The sequence below is a fragment of the Bos mutus genome, chromosome 17 (assembly GCF_027580195.1).
Source record: "Bos mutus isolate GX-2022 chromosome 17, NWIPB_WYAK_1.1, whole genome shotgun sequence".
NCBI lineage: Eukaryota > Metazoa > Chordata > Mammalia > Artiodactyla > Bovidae > Bos > Bos mutus.
In genome coordinates this window covers 27,630,288-27,647,838 of record NC_091633.1, presented here as the reverse complement: position 1 = coordinate 27,647,838, position 17,551 = coordinate 27,630,288, and the positions used below count along the sequence as shown (strand labels likewise).

General features: G+C 53.7%; 1 protein-coding gene across 1 annotated transcript in view; it reads left to right on the top strand.

The window, feature by feature from the left end:
• Positions 1–15,365, top strand: part of GALNT9 (polypeptide N-acetylgalactosaminyltransferase 9) — a 119,495-nt gene extending 104,130 nt beyond the window's left edge. The window contains exons 8-11 of the mRNA XM_005891207.3: positions 518–655; positions 2,150–2,245; positions 8,210–8,377; positions 9,524–15,365. Coding sequence (XP_005891269.1) covers positions 518–655; positions 2,150–2,245; positions 8,210–8,377; positions 9,524–9,670 — 549 coding nt within the window. The 3' untranslated portion in view covers positions 9,671–15,365. The remainder of the gene's footprint in view (positions 1–517; positions 656–2,149; positions 2,246–8,209; positions 8,378–9,523) is intronic.
• Positions 15,366–17,551: the final 2,186 nt, after the last annotated feature.

Genomic DNA, 17,551 nt, shown 5'->3' with positions numbered 1-17,551 from the left:
CACCAACCAGGGAAGGTCAGCGTCTGGAGTTTATGAGGCTCACGTGCACGTGGCTGATGTCTGTGTGCCTGGACTTGGTCTCAGGTCCCTGCAGAGGTCAAGCTAATGCCCACAGCAACCCCCATAAATCATCCTGTAGCACAGATGCCCTGGCCCAGCCCAGGTAAACAGCAGTACTCAGGATGTTCTAAGTTACCTCCCCAGGTGAGTGTGCAGGGCATGACAAGCAAACCAGGCCTACACACGCCACCAGTGGCCGACGGAAGACCAGGCCGGTCTCCAGCAGGACCTGCTGCAAACAGGCCAGAGACGCCAGGCCTTTGCCATCAGCCCCACTGCCCTGGACCTTGCAGGATCCTGGGAGGGCAGGAGGCTCCCAGACAAGGAAGCCTGAGGGCGGGGACACTCCTGGAGGGGTGCCTGTAGGTCCCACAGCTCCCCCACCCTGGGTCGTGGCCTGGGTTGTCGGGGCTCCGCACACCCCAGCGCCTGCCCTGCCTCACTTCCGGCCTCACAGAACCCAGGCGTGGACTTCGGGGACGTGTCCGAGCGGCTGGCCCTGCGCCAGAGGCTGAAGTGCCGCAGCTTCAAGTGGTACCTGGACAACGTGTACCCGGAGATGAGGACGTACAACGACACCCTCACGTACGGAGAGGTACCGCCTCCGCGGATGGCTGGCACCCCACACCCCGCCTCCCAGCTCCCTGGCCTGTCCCTGTGCGAACGTCCATGGACAGCAGCCGGCAGAGCACACAGGCACAGTCACACGCCAGTGTAAGAGCTGCATGGACACACACGCGTGCCTGCCACCGCAGATCACAAACTAGATTCGGAGACACGTGTGTATGTGTGTACATGTGCCGCATACATGTGTTTACACACGCCCACATGCACATGCGTGGATCCATGCAAATGCATATACATGTGTAAGTCTGCGGGCTTCCCTGGTAGCTCAGCTGGTAAAGAATTCACCTGCAATGCAGGAGACCTCAGTTTGATTCCTGGGTTGGGAAGATTCCTGGAAAAGAAATAGGCCACCCATACCAATATTCTTGGGCTTCCCTGGTGACTCAGACGGTAAAGAATCTGCCCGCAGTGTGGAAGATCTGGGTTCGATCCCTGGGTTGGGAAGATTCCCTGGAGGAGGGCGTGGCAACCCACTCCAGTATTCTTGCCTGGAGAATCCCCATGGACAGAGGAGCCTGGCGGGCTACAGTCCATGTGGTCGCAAAGAGTCGGACATGACTGAGCGACTAAGCAAGCATGCACGTGTAAGTGTACACAGACACAAAAGTACACATTTGCACACAGTTTTGCTCACATACATACATACAAAGAGCTACCCCACACATCTTCCCCTCTGTACACAGACCCCATCCATCGAGCATGCTCTGCATGTTACAAATACTTGTTGCCAAGACAAAATGACATGTGAACATAAGCAGACACGTGCAAAGGCCTGCACATGGAGGTGGTCACACGCACCACCTTGTTCGTGTGCCGCCAATACCTGCATGTTGAGAGCACAACGGAAGGACCCAGAGACGCACCAGGAGGGGCACCAGCTGTGGGAAGACCCTCCTGTCTGCCCCAGCCCCCACATGCATGGCCATACCCGCCTCTCCTTAAAGCCAGGAAGAGCGATGTGTTCCTGCCCTGGTCTGTGCTGGGGGACAGACCTCTCCCATGTCTGTCACCCCCAGCAGGGCAGCCCGGCTTGCTCTCAGGGTGGAGTCAGGGTTGGGCAGAGTGGAAGCTGCAGGAGTCCTGAGGCTCAGAGCTGCACACAGGCATCTCTTGCATCTCTCAGCCACGCAAGCCTCTAAGCAGGCCCAGACGGGAACTGTGGGAATAGCAATACCCCCCTACCAACCCTACCACTGTTAATGGGAGGAGCTGCAGTCATATAGCCAAAGACCTGAACTCGGGGAGGCCATTCACAGGAGCCAGCCAGTCCTCAGCCAGCCCACTGGCCAGAGTGCCATCCTCCCCTCCCCCTCCCCTTCTTCCCTTCCCCTCTCATCCTGGGAGGACTACCCCTTCCTGAGACTGCTGGCCCTGGGCAGGGGATGGGTGAGTAAAGCCCTTCTAGCCTGCTTTGGCCTTTGGGTCCTTGTGATGGGGCTTCTCCTTTGGCTTCTGGTCGTAGGTGAGAAACAGCAAAGCCAGCGGCTACTGCTTAGACCAAGGAGCGGAGGACGATGACCGTGCCATCCTGTACCCCTGCCACGGGATGTCCTCCCAGGTAGGGAGGATGGTGATGTCTCTCAGGGATCACAGCCCAGACCATAGCCAGAAGTAGTGCCCAGGGAACGGGGTCAGGCTGGCTGGGGTGTCCTGATGCCACAGTGGCTGAGTTCAGGCCCTGGATAAATTAAGAGCAAGAGCTTTGGTGCCAAACAGGCCTTGAGCAAATCACCCAACATCCGTGCCTCAGTTTCCCCATCCATTGGATGGGATGATCACGGTACCTACTTCTCAGGCTGCTGTGTGGACTGAAGTGGAAGATGAAGGTGAACAGTGGCCACAGGGTAGACAAGCCCAGGCAGTATCACATTAACCACCAGTTCTTAGAGCTGAACACCTGCCAAACCATGCTGCAGCTCAGAGTCACCTGGAGGGCTTTAAAAACATCCATGCCAGTGTCCAGAACCCAAGGCCAGTGGAGTGTGCAGGCTCCAGGCTGCAGGTGGAATCAGTGGGTTCAGGGGTATGGGACAGCTTGTAGGAGAAATGCTTTTTCTCAATGAGTGTTGAGTGTTCTTTAAAATTAACCCCCAAAATGACAATTGGCCCCCTTGAAGCTCTCTGAATCTGTACTCTAGGACATCCATGGATGCTGACGTGTCCACGCAGCTGCCCAGGGGTGCTTTGCGGATGGGAGGGACCCCTGAGCCTATAATGACAACAGAGCACACCTCTCTCCCTCCCACCCTGCCACCTCCTCACAGGAGCCCTGATGACATTGGCCCATCGAGATGCTAATGTAGCCTCCAGGAAGAAATCCACTTTGCTGGGCCCATCAGACACAGGAGGGGAGTCCTCTGGCTGGCACAGACCCTAAGTGGGGGGCCATGTCTTGTGGGGTATCTTTGGACAGCTCTGTTTGTCTGCTCCCTCGAGGGGAAGCAACACAAGGTAACAGGTGGACGTGGTCATTTCCCACTGAGCCCTGCTGTGGAGAGAAGCAGTGCAGGGCCGGCCTTGAGGTTTTTGGTGCAGGGACTCGCGTGGCTGGGTGAGGGGTGGGTGTTCCAGCGACCCTGCTCAGTTCCCCAGGGAAGCCCTCTCCACACGAGGACCCTGGGGCAGCCAGCAGAAGGGGCCTCACTGCTGCTCGAAACGGAGTGGAGGTGGAGGCAGGTGGATGGGGGAGGCCATCCCACGTGGCCGAGCCCCACGGAGAGATCTGATGGACCTGTGTCCACAGCCAGGCCAGACACACTCGCAGTGATTTCTTCTTTGCAAACATCTTCAGTCTGTTTGGTCTCCATGGAGGCTGTTAAAATATTAAGGGGGACAAGCTATGCCCCCAAACCCCAATCCCCAGCTTTGTTAGTGTCCTGGGGCCACCATGATGAAGTACAGCCAACTGGGCACTGGCTTAAATGACAAACGTTCATTATTCTCTCAGCTCTGAAGACCAGAAATCTGAAATTCAGGTATGAGCAGTGTTGTGCTCCCTCCTGAGGTTCTAGGGACATTCCCTTCTGCTTCTAGTGGCCCTTGGAGTTCTTTTCTTGTGGCCACTTCCCTCCAGTCTCTGCCTTCATTGGCACACGGGTTGTATGGCCTGTATCTTCATCTTCCCCCTCCTTTCTCCCGTGTCTCTGTCTTCTCTCCTTATCAGGACATCAGTCATGTTGGATTAGGGCCACCCTAACCCAGTATGGGGCTTCCCAGGTGGCTCAGTGGTAAAGAATCCACCTGCCAATGCAGCAGACCCAGGTTCGATCCCTGGGTCAGGAAGATCCCCTGGAGAAGGAAATGGCAACCCAGTCCAGTATTCTTGCCTGGGAAATCCCATGGACAGAGGAGCCTGACGGGCTATAGTGCATGGGGATGAAAAGAGTAGGATACCACGTAGCAACTAACCCACAACAAGAAGCCCAGTGTGACCTCATTTTCCCTAGAGCACTTTGGCAATGACCATGTTTCCAAATGAGGTCATATCCACAGGTACTGGGAGGTTAGGACTTCACCATGACTTTGGGGGGGCTACAGTTCAGCCTATGACAATTGTTCAGTCACCCAGTCGTGTCCAACTCTTTTCGACCCCATGGATTGCAGCATGCCAGCCATCCCTGTCCTTCACCATCTCCCACAGCTTGCTCAACCTCATGTCCAGCGAGTTGGTGATACTATCCAACCATCTTGCCCTTTGTTGTCCCCTTCTCCTCCTGCCTTCAATCTTTCCCAGCATCAGGGTCTTTTCTAATGAGCCAGCTCTTTGCATCAGGTGGCCAAAGTATTGGAGCTTCAGCTTCAGCATCAGTCCTTCTAATGAATATTCAGGATTGATTTCCTTTAGGGTTGACTGGTTTGATCTCTTTGCAGTCCAAGGGACTCTCAAGAGTCTTCTCCAACACCACACTTCAAAAGCATCAATCCTTCAGCACTCAGCCTTCCTTATGGTCCAACTCTCACATCCATACATGTCTACTGGAAAAACCATAGCTTTGAATAGATGGACCTTTGTTGGCAAAGTAGTGTCTCTGCTTTTCTTCTTTTTAAAAAATATTTATTTATTTGGCTGCATCAGGTCTTAGATGAGACATGTGGGATCTAGTTCCCTGACCAGGGATCAAACCCAGGCCCCCTGCATTGGGAGCTCGGAGTCTTAGCCACTGGACCATCAGGGAAGTCCCTGTCTCTGCTTTTCAATGTGCTATCTGGGTTTGTCATAGCTTTTCTTTCACGGAGCAAGTGTCTTTCATGGCTGCAGTCACCATCTGCAGTGATTTTGGAACCCAAGAAAACAGTCTGTCACTGTTTCCATTCTTTCCTCATCTATTTGCTGTGAAGTGATGGGACTGAAGCCATGATCTTCGTTTTTTGAATGTTGAATTTAAGCCAGCTTTTTCATTCTCCTCTTTCACTTTCATCAAGAGGCTCTTTAGTTCCTCTTTGCTTTCTGCCATAAAGGTGATGTCATCTGCATATCTGAGGTTATTGGCATTTCTCCTGGAAACCTTGATTCCAGCTTGTGCTTCATCCAGCCTGGCATTTTGCATGATGTACTCTGCATATAAGTTAAATAAGCAGGATGACAATATACAGCCTGTAACAGTGACCATAAAGAAATCCAGTTTTGGACCAAAATCTTCACACCCGCAGATGGTTAGTCAACAGTCTTCAGCTAGTGGACACAGATGAATGCATGGACCCTTCATGGTAGGGCTCAGCCCTCTGTCCTCTGTCCACCGTACTGGTTTGACCAGTGTGCCTGAGAAGGACACAGGGCAGGTGTGTCCACCTCCACATAGGCACGGGACCCCTCCTGGGCTGGACTGGATAGCCTGGGGGTCATTTAGAGGCCCTTCCTTTAACTCGTAAGGTTTTATTCTGATAATTTTCAAACATCCAGAAAAGTCTTAAGATGACCAACCACACACTCATGGGATCAGCAAACAGCAGCCTGCCAGTCAAAGAATGGTTTTTAGCTTTTTAAAGGTTTATGGATGGAAAAGAAGAAAAAGAACATGCGACAGTGTCCACAGAGCACGCTTGCTTGCTCCCTGACCTTCACAGACACGGTTTTCCACCCCTGATCCAGATGCGATGGTGTTCAGACTGGGCTGTGTTTGCATCATCTACTTTGTTCTGAGTCACTTTAAAGCACACTGCAGACGTTGAATCCTTTCACCTCTGCATATGTCAGGTGCATGCTCAGTCACTCAGGTGTGTTCATTCTTTGCAGTCCTATGGACTGTCACCCACCAGGCTCCTCTGTCCGTAGGATTTTCCAGGCAAGAATACTGGAGTGGGTTGCTATTTCCTCCTCCAGGGGAATCTTCCTGACCCAGGGATCGAACCCACGTCTCCTGTGTCTCATGCACTGAGCCACCTGGGAAGCCCCTCTTCTCTTCTGAATCTCCTCGTTTAGCAGCTAATCATCCTGCCCATTTTCATACAGTTTATTTACTACTCTCCTTCCTGGAATAACATCTCTCCACTCCCTATTTTCCCTTTGACTTTATTTCTTCAGTACTTTGTTTTATTATATTGCAGGGTTTGTTTTTTGTTGTTGTTTGTTTTTGTAAGTTGCCTTCAGCCCTCTGTGGACCCAGACAAGTGCCTGTGAACCTTTTGTTGTCCTGGGCTGGACTTTGAGCTTTTGGACTCCTATCTGGCAACTTTGGTCACATTAGACCCAGCACCATATTGAGCACACAGTAGGTGTCTAATTCTTGCCTGACTGGCAGTTTGATAAACATCACTTAACCCACTCCCAGCCAGTGCTCAATGACTGCCCCATTCACTCACAAGTCTGGATTATTGAAATCCTCCCCTCAATCCCTTCTCCTGGGGCATGTGACCCACCAGCTCTCAGGAGAGCCCAAGTAATCTGAAGTTGAGATCCCAGAGTCGATGCTTCCTGAGGATGCATTTCTGAAAAGTATGTGGCTTCCCCACAAGCCAGCAGCAATGCTCTACAGTCACCCATGCCCCTCTCAGCCCAGTTCGCTCCCCCAGCTGGGTGTCTGGGGCAGGGCCAGGGGAGCCGCTGGCCAGAGGCACAGGAGTGGAGACTCCTCCTTAGTGCAGAGCAGCCTCCTGACCAGACCCTCCGGCTGTCCAGTCCTCCATGGGCACAGGGATGGGCCATCAGCTTCACCCACCCTGCTGGCCCTCCTGAGCACTGACCATGCTCGGCTCCACTGAGTCCTTACCTGCAAGGCTGAAGCTACAGGTAGCCCACTTGGAGCTCGTGCTGGACATTTCATGGGCTGCAGGTCCTAGATTCAAACCTCCTCAACATCAGAAAGTTATCAGAGAAGGGGCATGAGCATATCTGTGATCACCTGTCCCCAGACAAAATGACCTGAAAGGGCCACTTTGGTCATAAATCTGCAGCAGGGCCTGTCATCTGCACAGCATCACCCAGGCCACCTGGCAGGCTGGCGGAGCCTCCTCTGAGCTGCTGTCAGCTGGCTGTTCTGGGGTCTTGGGCCCTCCCCACTTAGCCTCCACCCCCACCCCATCGGGCTGCCCCAGCCTCCTTACTGCAGAGCAGCTATCCCATTAGCAGGGTACAAGGAGATGCCGGAGGTGTCCTGAGTGTTGACACCTTGCCTCAGAGTCGATGGCACCATTTCTGCGATGTTCACCACCCCCCTCCCACACACACACACCCTCCGCAGGAGGACTTGGGAGAAAATGTGCGCTCCACGCTTGACGGGGGTGTCAGAGTCGCAGGGCCATGTGAAGGTGCAGGGGAGGTGGTGTTCTATCAGATTGTACTGGAAAATACAGCGGTGTGTTTGTGTTTGTGTGTGTGTGTGCGTGCGCGCGCGCCCGCGCTCTTATGTGAAAGCAAACAAGAGAAAGGCAAGGAGAGAAGCACAGTGACTTCTGTGCGCTCAGCGCGCTCTGCGTGCGGTGCCCTAGGGTCCTCACGGTAGCCCTGCCAGGCAGGCACTGTCATTATCTGCTCACAAATGAGGAAATCGAGGCACAGAGAGGTGACGTGACTTGCTCAAAGCCACACAGCCCAGGCGCGGAGGAATCTGGAGCACTGGTTTCCTCATTAGCGCACAGATGTTGCTTACCTGGTGTTTGGCAAATAACGTGACCTGGGATCGTAAACTTGGGGCTGCTTGTGGTTCAAGGGGAGACGGGTGGCCTGCGCAACCGTGGAACCCTCTTCCTCCGAGGTTGAAGGGCCGGCCCCACGGAGGGTGGGGTCCACGTGGAGATCAGGGGAAGGGGTCCGAGGCGGTCCTCCTTGGGGGATTTGCAGAAAGAACGGGGCTGGGGGCGTGAGGCCACCAGACACGATCTCCCCTGCATCCCGGGGCACAGCGCTCTTCTTGGAGGGCCAGCCCTTCCCCCGGAAGGTTGGCTCTGGTGACTGGGCTGGCCCCGCCCACCAAGCCCCACCCTTCCCCGCCCACGATGCCCCGCCTACCCCCTTCAGGGCCTACGGCCCAGCCCTGCGCAGGGCCACCTTGTACCCATGCACTCCGCTCTCATGGCCTCTCCCCAGCTGGTGCGGTACAGCGCCGAGGGCCTGCTGCAGCTGGGCCCCCTGGGCTCCACCGCCTTCCTGCCTGACTCCAAGTGCCTGGTGGATGACGGCAGGGGCCGCACGCCCGCCCTGAAGAAGTGCGAGGATGTGGCCCGGCCCGCGCAGCGGCTGTGGGACTTCACCCAGGTCAGCAGGCTGCTGGGACCCCTGGGTCTCTGGCCAGCTCGTGGAGGGAGCTGAGGGCAGCGGGGGCCGAACTTCAAGGCCCAGGGGGGCTGGATCAGCTGGTCCCACATGAACCCCCTCCATAGACGTTAGGGGATATGCTGGCAGTCAGGGTCAGGGAAGGGCTGGCTGGTCCCAGCGCCCTGGCTGCCTCTTCAGGGCCTCGCTGCCCCACACTGCTGACTCCTCCAGCCTCCTGGAGGTTGGGGGAGGGTTTTGGCAGAAAGGGTGGGTTCTGAGTGCCCCAGCTGCTGATTGAGTGGGACCGAACTGGACTTGCCCGGAGATTTGTTGAGGGCAAGTGTGCTAAGTTGCTTCAGTCCTATCGACTCTTTGCGACCCCATGGATTGTAGCCTGGCAGGCTCCCCTATCCATGGGACTCTCCAGGCAAGAATACTGGAGTGAGTTGCCTTGCCCTCCTCCAGGAGATCTTCCCAACCCAGAGATCGAACCTGTTCCTGCTTCTCTTAAATCTCCTGCATTGGCAGGCGGGTTCGTTACCACTACTGCTACCTGGGAAGCCCCAGAGATTTGTTGAGATTGACCCAACTCCTCCCAAGCAGGAGACCCTGGGACAGACATGTGCACAGTGCTCTCTGGGGGCTCCCGGTTACAGCAGGAATGAGCTGTCACTGTGTCACGTAGAGTCAGTGAAATCAGGGTCCCCAGGAGGCTGGCTTTGGGGCCAGGACAGTGAGGTTCAGAGTGCATGGAAAGGACCTGTCTGGAGGACAGCGAACAGAATATGAGCCTGGGATCTTCAGGTTTAGGCTAGAGCCCTTGATGTTGGGAGGACCAGAGGGCCTGCAGAGGTGGCCAGTGGGTAAATCAGACCTGCCAGGGGTCAGGGGAGGATATTGGGGGCAACGCCCATCTCAAGGGCCCTAGAGTCCATTGTTTTGATCATTCCTGGGGCCCCAGGAGAAGAGAGGTGGCTGTTGGGAGGCAGTGTTGGAGGGCAGATGGTCAGTGGGGCCAGAGGGATGGAGACAAGAGGGCTGGGAAGAGGCAGGACCCTGACACTCAGGTGGCCTTGGCATCACCCCCACTTCCGGGAAGCTCTTGGGATGGGACCCATGGGCTCACTGGGTCTCCCTCCCTCGCAGGGTGGCCCCATTGTGAGCAGAGACACAGGCCGGTGCCTGGAGGTGGAGATGTCCAAGGATGCCAACTTTGGGCTCCGCCTGGTGGTGCAGAGGTGCTCAGGACAGAAATGGACCATCAGAAACTGGATCAAGCCAGGGCGGCACTGACCCCCAGCCTCACCCTGCGCCCCCACCCCAATGAAGAGTCCGAGGACCTGGGGCAGGTGTGGAGCCCTCCCACTCAATCCACCACTTGAACCCAGAAGGCCTTGGTCATCCCTGCACCACCTTGGGTACTGACTTCTCCATGGCTGCTGGCGGGCCCTGTCACCTGGGACCCAGGGACCTCCCTGTGCTCTGGAGACCGATGCCGGGACCAGCCTCCCTCCAGGAGCGCGGACCCCCCTCAGCTGGCGGCTCTGCCTGAGCGCGTCAGCTGACAGCCAACTCCAGCTCCAAATCACGTGCCTTTTCTACGGTATTCCTGTCCAGCCGCCCGCGGCCACTTCTTCTGCATGTGCTGAGCCCCTGTCCATCCCTCAGGCAGAAATAGCCCCCTGTGAACTCTGAGTTCCCAATGTCTCCAGCCCTGGGTGGGGCTGCCCCTCTGACTATCTCTACCTAAACCCTGGCTGGTGAGGGGAGCGGGGCAGCAGCAGCTGTGGTGACATCAAAGACAACCCCAAGGGCAGTGCTGGGTGAGGAGGCGGCTGTGACTGCTTTGGTCCAGGAAAGAGCAATTAAACAAACATACAGACCTGATGTCTCGTCCACAGGAACTAGTCAGCAGTCCAGGGAGGGACCCCTGTTCTAGCGGCTAACCCAGGGTCAGGCGCCTTTTCGTGTTACTCTAAGGCAAGGGTCAGCAAATGATAACCCATGGCCCTTTGCCTATTTTTATAAATAAAGTTTTATTGGCACACGGCCACACCCCTCTGTTCATGTATTGTCCACGGCGGCTTTCATGCTCCAGGACCAGAGCTGAGAAGCAGCACACCCCCTACCAGGGCTGTCCTAAGGCCTCCAAGATGCCCTCTTGGGCTTCATGATTGCACTTAGAATTGCAGGACACTGGGAGGGAAACTGGACAAAAAGTCCTGGCTGTCTCTTTCCCCCATCAGGCCCAGTGCCAAGTAACAGTCCAATTCTAGCTGCTAACCTCCTTCCCGATGATGGGAGTCTTCAGCTGTGCATCAGTGAGGGGCCGCAGGGCAGGCTTGGCTCACCTAGCCGTGGAAATGAACAGCAGATGAGATGCCAAGCTGCTGAAAGCCAACCAACTGTCTCCTCCCACACAGAGGGTCTTCTGGGGATGGAAGTTGGGGGCACCATCAGTGTCTTCCTAGTTTCTCCCCATTCTTTTCTTTTGTTTTTATTCATTCATTTATTTTTGGCCATGCTGGGTCTTCACTGCTACATGGGCTTTTCTCTAATTGCAGCGAGCAGGGGTTATCTCTAGTTGTGGTGTGCCGGCTTCTTATTGCAGTGGCTTCTCTTGTTGCAGAGCATGGGCTCTAGAGGGCTTAGTTGCTCTGTGATGCACGGGGCTCAGTTGGTCCACGGCGTGTGGGATCTTCCTGGACCAGGGATCGAACCCGTGTCTCCTATATTAGCCTGCAGATTCTTTACCACTGAGCCACCATGGAAGCCCTCCTCCCCATTCTTATAGAGTAACCTGGAAGGCAGGATGGCAGGGGTTCCAAACAACAGGGCTTTAAGCCGGGGGGAACTTGAAGATGTCTGTTCTCACTTTGCTGTAGCCAGGTAGTCTGTCCTCCCAGAAGTTGGAGAGTGGCCCTTCCCCCTTGCCTCCTGGGTTCCCCCATCTTGCTTCCTGCCTCCCAGCACTGCCTCTTCCTAGGAGAGGAAAAATCACTTCCACTAGTGCCAGGGATCTCATATCCTGTTGGTGAGGGGGGGAGTTTTTCCCAAAGATGAGCTTCCTAAAGAGATGAAAGAAGCCGAAGTGTTACTGAAACAAACTTGGGTCCACTCGCCCGCACACACAGTGAAGCCAATGTACTAACCCGGGTTTGTGGTGAAGGAAAGTGCAGGCGCCAAGCAAGGAGTCTGGGAAGTTCGTGCTCAAAAGATGCAAACTCCCAGTGGCTTTCAGGGAAGGATTCTTAAAGATGGGGCGAGGGAGGGGGGTTGTGGCGTACGTAATCATCTGGTGGACATTCTTCTGGTTGGTTGGTGGTGAGGTAATGCAGTTAACTTCTCCCACCTAGTGGGGGTTTCAGTATCTGCAAAATGGCTCAGAGGGAGCTTCCCTGGTAGTCCAGTGATTGAATCCACCGTCAAACGCAGAGGAAGAGGGTCTGATGCCTGTCTGCGGAACTAAGCCTGTGCACCGCAACCACTGAGCCCCTGTGCCACACCTAGAGAAAAGATCCCAGGCGGTTGGGAAAACAAAACATTAAAAAAAAAGCACAGAAACAATATTGTAACAAACTGAATAAGGACTTCAGAACAGTCAGTAGCCAAGGACCGGTCTTCAAGAATTTAGAAGATTGGCAAGTAAAGTTACAACAGTGTAGCAGTGTAGCAGCCATTAGCATGCCAAATGTATTGCCTATGCTTTAAAATAGAAAACATCACAGGCTGGAACTTATAAACCTCTCTCATGTTACAATTCATTAGGCAAATTGACAGTCCAGTCAAAGCCGGGTGGTTTGCAGCCCACAAGAAGCCTGACACCTGGAAAATTGCCTCTCAGCATCTTGACAAACCTCTCATCCTCTTGGGAGGCGGGGAGTTCCCGTGTTTTGAAAGCCTGCTCTTTCTGTCAGAGTCCTGCCTGCCACCAGGACACGTGAGGACAAAGGCACTGACTGGGCGGGGCAGTAGCTGGGTCCACAGGCAGCGGGACTAGGTCAGGTCAGCCCAGTCAGTCCATGGATGCCCAGGACCATCCATGCTCTCATGCCAAGAGGCTGCTGTCTATCAGAACCTAGATGGAATGCAGCATCCTTCTTCCTAATACATGGCCAGGCAGCACTCTTGTTTCTGTTGTCTCCAGTCCTTACCTGCCCCCTGAGCACATGAATCCCTCATGAGGTTGGCCCTTTTCCAGAAAAACTGCCATAGAATCCAGGGGGTAACTCCATGCTAAAAGCCCCTGCCCAAAGTCAGTTGGGAAGAGAGTTGAAGATGGACCGTGATTCCCATGCTGCCATGTGGGGCCAGCCACGTGGTGGGGCCAGCCATGTGGTGGAGCCGCTGGGAATGATCTCTGCAGTTTTGTGGTTGATACACGGTCACGGCTGGTGGGACGTCCCTGCCAGTTGAGACTGCCTGCACTCCAGGCATACGCTTGTCTGGGGCCAAGTTCACAGAGCTTTCTAATTCATGGTGACATGCACTTTCATCATCCCCCTCTGTAACCTGGGTTCAGAATAGCCACTAATGTCATCCATGGACTGTACTGAAGCCAACCCAGCCCCCCTAAACCCTCCACCCCTTTTAACCACTGGTCCATAGTTGAGATCACCTCAGTGGTTACCAGCATGCATCGCATCTGTCAAACAAAGGGAATTCAACACAAGGAGTTGATCACACAAGTTAGAAAAGGGCTGAGGCATCTCAGGGACTTATCTTCCATGGGCTGAAGGGACCCAAGAGAGGGCAGTGTTACTGAAGCCAGGAGTTGGGACCCCTTGTGAGGACTGGGACTCTAGAAAGAGGGATGGAAGAGACACAGCACTTCCAGAAATGTTCCTAAAACCAGAGATGGGGACAGAAGCATCCTGGTTTCTCTCTACCCTCCAATTTTCCAACGTTTCCTTTTGGCTGAAACTATCTGGAGCTGAAGGACAAGAAATCATGGGATACAGAACTCTCCGTGCAGCAGAGCAGGGACGTAGGGGCAGGAGGGGGGTCCGAGCACAGACCCGAAGGTGGTGGCCACAGGTCATCTCAACGGGACAGGATTCCTGACTCTGACAAGTGCAAGCTGGGCCAGAGGGTCGCCCTTCTTTCCAGAGGGCCCAGGACACCCCACTCCCCATCACAGGGCCAGGACTGGGCACCAGAAGATCACAGAACAGCACCCTTGATGACATCAGGCGTGCTTTATCCCCTCCAGCTTCACCTGAAACTGGACCACTGTAGCTGGCAAGAGTCAATTTTGAAATTCTCAGAAATTTTGTGCACCAATTGAGAAACGTTGTTGAGTCGCTGTCATGTCCGACTCTGCGAGACCATGGACTGCAGCACATCAGGTTTCTGCATCCTTCACTATCTCCTAGAGTTTGCTCAAATTCATTCCATTAAGTCGGTGATGCTATCCAACCATCTCATCCTTTGCCAACCCCTTCTCCTCCTGCCTGCAATATTTCCCAGCATCAGGGTCTTTTCCAATGAGTGGGCTCTTCGCATCAGGTAGCCAAAGTATTGGAGCTTTAGCATCAGTCCTTCCAATGAATATTCAGGGCTGATTTCCTTTAGGATTGACTGGTTTGATCTCCTTGGAGTCCAAACATGGCTGTTACTAAAAATAAACTATTTACAACTCAATCAATTATAATAAAAGCAAAGGCAATAAAAACTCAAAACTCAGCACTTCCTAGTGATTTACTCTATTTTATTATACTCTGTGCTTCTCAGATTATTGTGTCTACAAATCTGTGTGGTGGCAACGGTGGGGAACTACCTCTTTTCAACTCCACACTCCCAGAGGGCAGGTTGGTAGCTGGAAATAGCCCCTGGTGGGGGATATTTGTAAATGGAAATTGGCCAGGCTGCAAACCGCGTCAGGTGTCACAGGGCCGGCAGTTAGGCTCTGCCCAACACACCCTTGCTGTGCTCTCCCTGGGCCCCTGATGAGTCTTCTCGGTCTCATGACCAGGACGAGGACAGACACATGGAACAAAGAGGACCTATTGCTGTGTGATTTCCCACCCTGTCCGCTGGGGGAAAGTGCTGGTGACTATTCTCAGAAGACGGAAGAGGGGGAGGGAGGAAGAAGGGAGGGAGCAAGGGAGGGAGAAATATGTCTAAAATGCCCAAGTTTAATCACACTTAATTCTTTTTTTTTTTTAACAACCAATGGGTTATTTGCTTGTTTATTTACGGTTGCTGTGGGTCTTTGTTGCGGCACAGGGGCCCTTTGTTGGTGTGAGTGGACTTTCTCTAGTTGCGGCCGGAGGGGGCTACTCTTCACCGTGGTGCTCAGGCTTCTCACTGTGGTGGCCTCCCTTGTAGCAGAGCGCCAGCTCTAGGCACATGGGCTTCAGTAGTTGAGGCACGAGGGCTTAGCTGCCCTGTGGCCTGTGGAATCTTCCCAGCCCAGGGATTGAACCCGTGTTCCCTGCATTGGCAGGCAGATTCTTAACCACTGGACCTCCAGGGAAGTCCCAACCCACTTAATTCTTGAAATGACCCCAAGTAGCCCTGAGAACGTCTGTGCCCATTTCTCAGATGGGACAACAGAGGCCCAAGGAGTGACGTGGCCTGGCACAAGTACACACTTTACTGAAGCAGCTGGGGGTCACACTGAGACCTGCTGACTCCAAGCCTCTGCTTCTTCCATTCTGCCCAGCTGCCTAGTGGATTTTTTTTCCTTTTTAAACAACACTCATGTTTTAAATGGCAAAGATGCAACAAACAGCATTTAATAAAACCTAATAGCAGGCCCACTTCTTTCATTAATTCAATTATTAATTGGCTCTGCAGCAAATTCAGAAAAATCCACATCATCTGTTTAAAACGGTTCATTTGTAACCCAACCTAATAAACGGGTTTCCGGGAAAGCCCATTAATAAGCAGATGCTTCTGGTGGAACACAGTGAACGTGCAGGGTTTTTTTTTCCTTTCCTCCGCTCTTGATAGAGATGATGTGTACCAGAATTTAATTCTGTCTAATAAAAATATTCATAACTCCTATGAGTCTTCATTTATGGCTCAGACTGAGTGAGTGACCCTGAGGGAGAGGACTGCAGTGGGATTGGGCCCAGGGGGTGGGGTCCCCAGAAGAGAGGCAGGGGAGCAGGCAGTCCTCAACACCTGGGAGTAGGTGGGAGCAGCAGCCCCCAGGGGGGCAGGGATGCAGGCCTGGCAAGGGCTGGCCAGGGATCCAGCAGACACAAGGGATGGAGGGTCATCTGAGAACCCAAGAGAAGCATCTTGTCCTTGTTCATGAGCAAAATCTAGCTAAGAGGGAAGCAATGTTGACAAATAAACACAGGGGTGGCTCTGGGGTCTGTGGGACCTTTGGGAATCAGCCCTATGTCCTAGGCCAGGAGCAGACACACCTGGATTCTATTTGCTGTGTGGTTTTGGTCAATTTCTTTCCCTGTCTGAACCTGAAAAAGATAAGTAATACCTGCCCCAAAGTTTGCCCTGAGGATTAAGAAAAAACAAATAACTCTTATCCATGGTGGTTTTGATTTTTTATTTGCTTCTTTTTCTTGTCTGTCTGTATGTATTTTTCTGCCAAGAAATGTGTCTGCTGTGAACGATAATCTACTCTTTCATTCATTAAGGTATTCAACACCTTCTGCACTCTGGGCACTGTCCCTGGTATTGAGGACTCTGCAGGGAATGGAACAGAATAAAATCTTGCCCTGCCATGGAGCTGGGCCTCACCTTCACAGAGCCAGTAAAATGATGATAAGCAGTAGACAAAATGCCTGTTGGAAGCTAGTAGGTGCTGAGAGAAAAAATAAAGCACAACAGAAGAGGGAGAGGCTGGGGTAAAATCGTTAAGAAGTCAATTGGGGAAACCTCATGGAGAAAAGAACAGACGGGACAGCCTGTGCAAAGGCCCTGGGGACAGGAGCAGCCAGAAGGCAAGTGCCATGGGGTGGGGCAGGTATGGGGAGAGGAGTGGAAACGGTCAGAGAGGGCAGCCCTGAAGACCCTTGGGGACCATCTGGGGTCAGGCAGAGCAGCATCACTGAGTGGCAGGGACCACCAGGATTGGACATGAGGGTGAAAGAGAAGAAGGGAGCTTTTTCGATTCAGGTATCTGGGCTTAGAAGGGATGGTGGTGGTGGTGGTTTAGTCGCTAAGTTGTGTCCAACTCTTTGTGATCCCATGGACTGCAGCCCACCAGGCTTCCTCTGATCCTGAAATTTTCCAGGCAGGAATACTGGAGTGAGTTGCCATTTCCTCCTCCAAGGGATCTTCCCAACCCAGGTATCAAACCAAGGTCTCTTGCATTACAGGTGGATTCTTTGCATCTGAGCCACTAGAGAAGCCCTAGAAGGGATGGAGTTGCTGTCAACCAAGATGGGGGTCTGGGGACGGTGAAGGTGGGGGAAGGTTCACTGAGGATACCAATGGAGTCTGGAGTCTGGAGAGGTCTGGGCTGGGATCAGGGATGTCTCAAGACGTCAGACTGGGTGAGAGCACTGAGGAGTGAGTGTCACCAGGAGGAGAAACCAGGAAGGGCTCATAGGTAAAGGTCTTGGAGACCAGGAGGCCCTGGGGAAGGAGAACAAGTTTGCTGGGGCCTGCCAGATGAAGTGCCACAGAGCGGGTGCCTTCAGCAACAGATAGATATGTCTCCCAGCTCTGCATCCAGAATTCCAAGGTTGAGGTGCCGGCAGGGCTGGCGCCTCCTGAGGCCGTGCAAGAGGGTCTGTCCTTCCCCTCCCCCAGGTCCTGGTGGTCCACGGGCAGCACCCCTCTGCCTGTAGAAGCATCAGCTCATCTCTGCCTCTGCTGCACATGGCTTTCTCCCTGTGTGAACGTCTGGGTCCAAATCTCCCCTTTTATAAGGACATCAGTCCTGTTGGATCTGGGCCCACATTAATGATCTCCCTCTAACTTAATCACCTCTGTAAAGACCTCATCTCCAAGTAAGTTCACAGCCTGAGGTCCTCGGGGTTAGGGCTTCAACGGGTGTTTTTCAAGGAGGGTGCAGTTCCACCCACAGCAGGACAGCAGCAGGTACCAGTGAAGAAATCGCTTCATGGGCTTCCCTGGTGGTCCAGTGGTTAAGAATCTGCCTGCCAATGCAGGGAACACAGGTTTGATTCCTGGTCCTGCAAGATCCCACATGCTGCGGGACAACCAAGCCCGTGCACCACAACTTACTAAAGC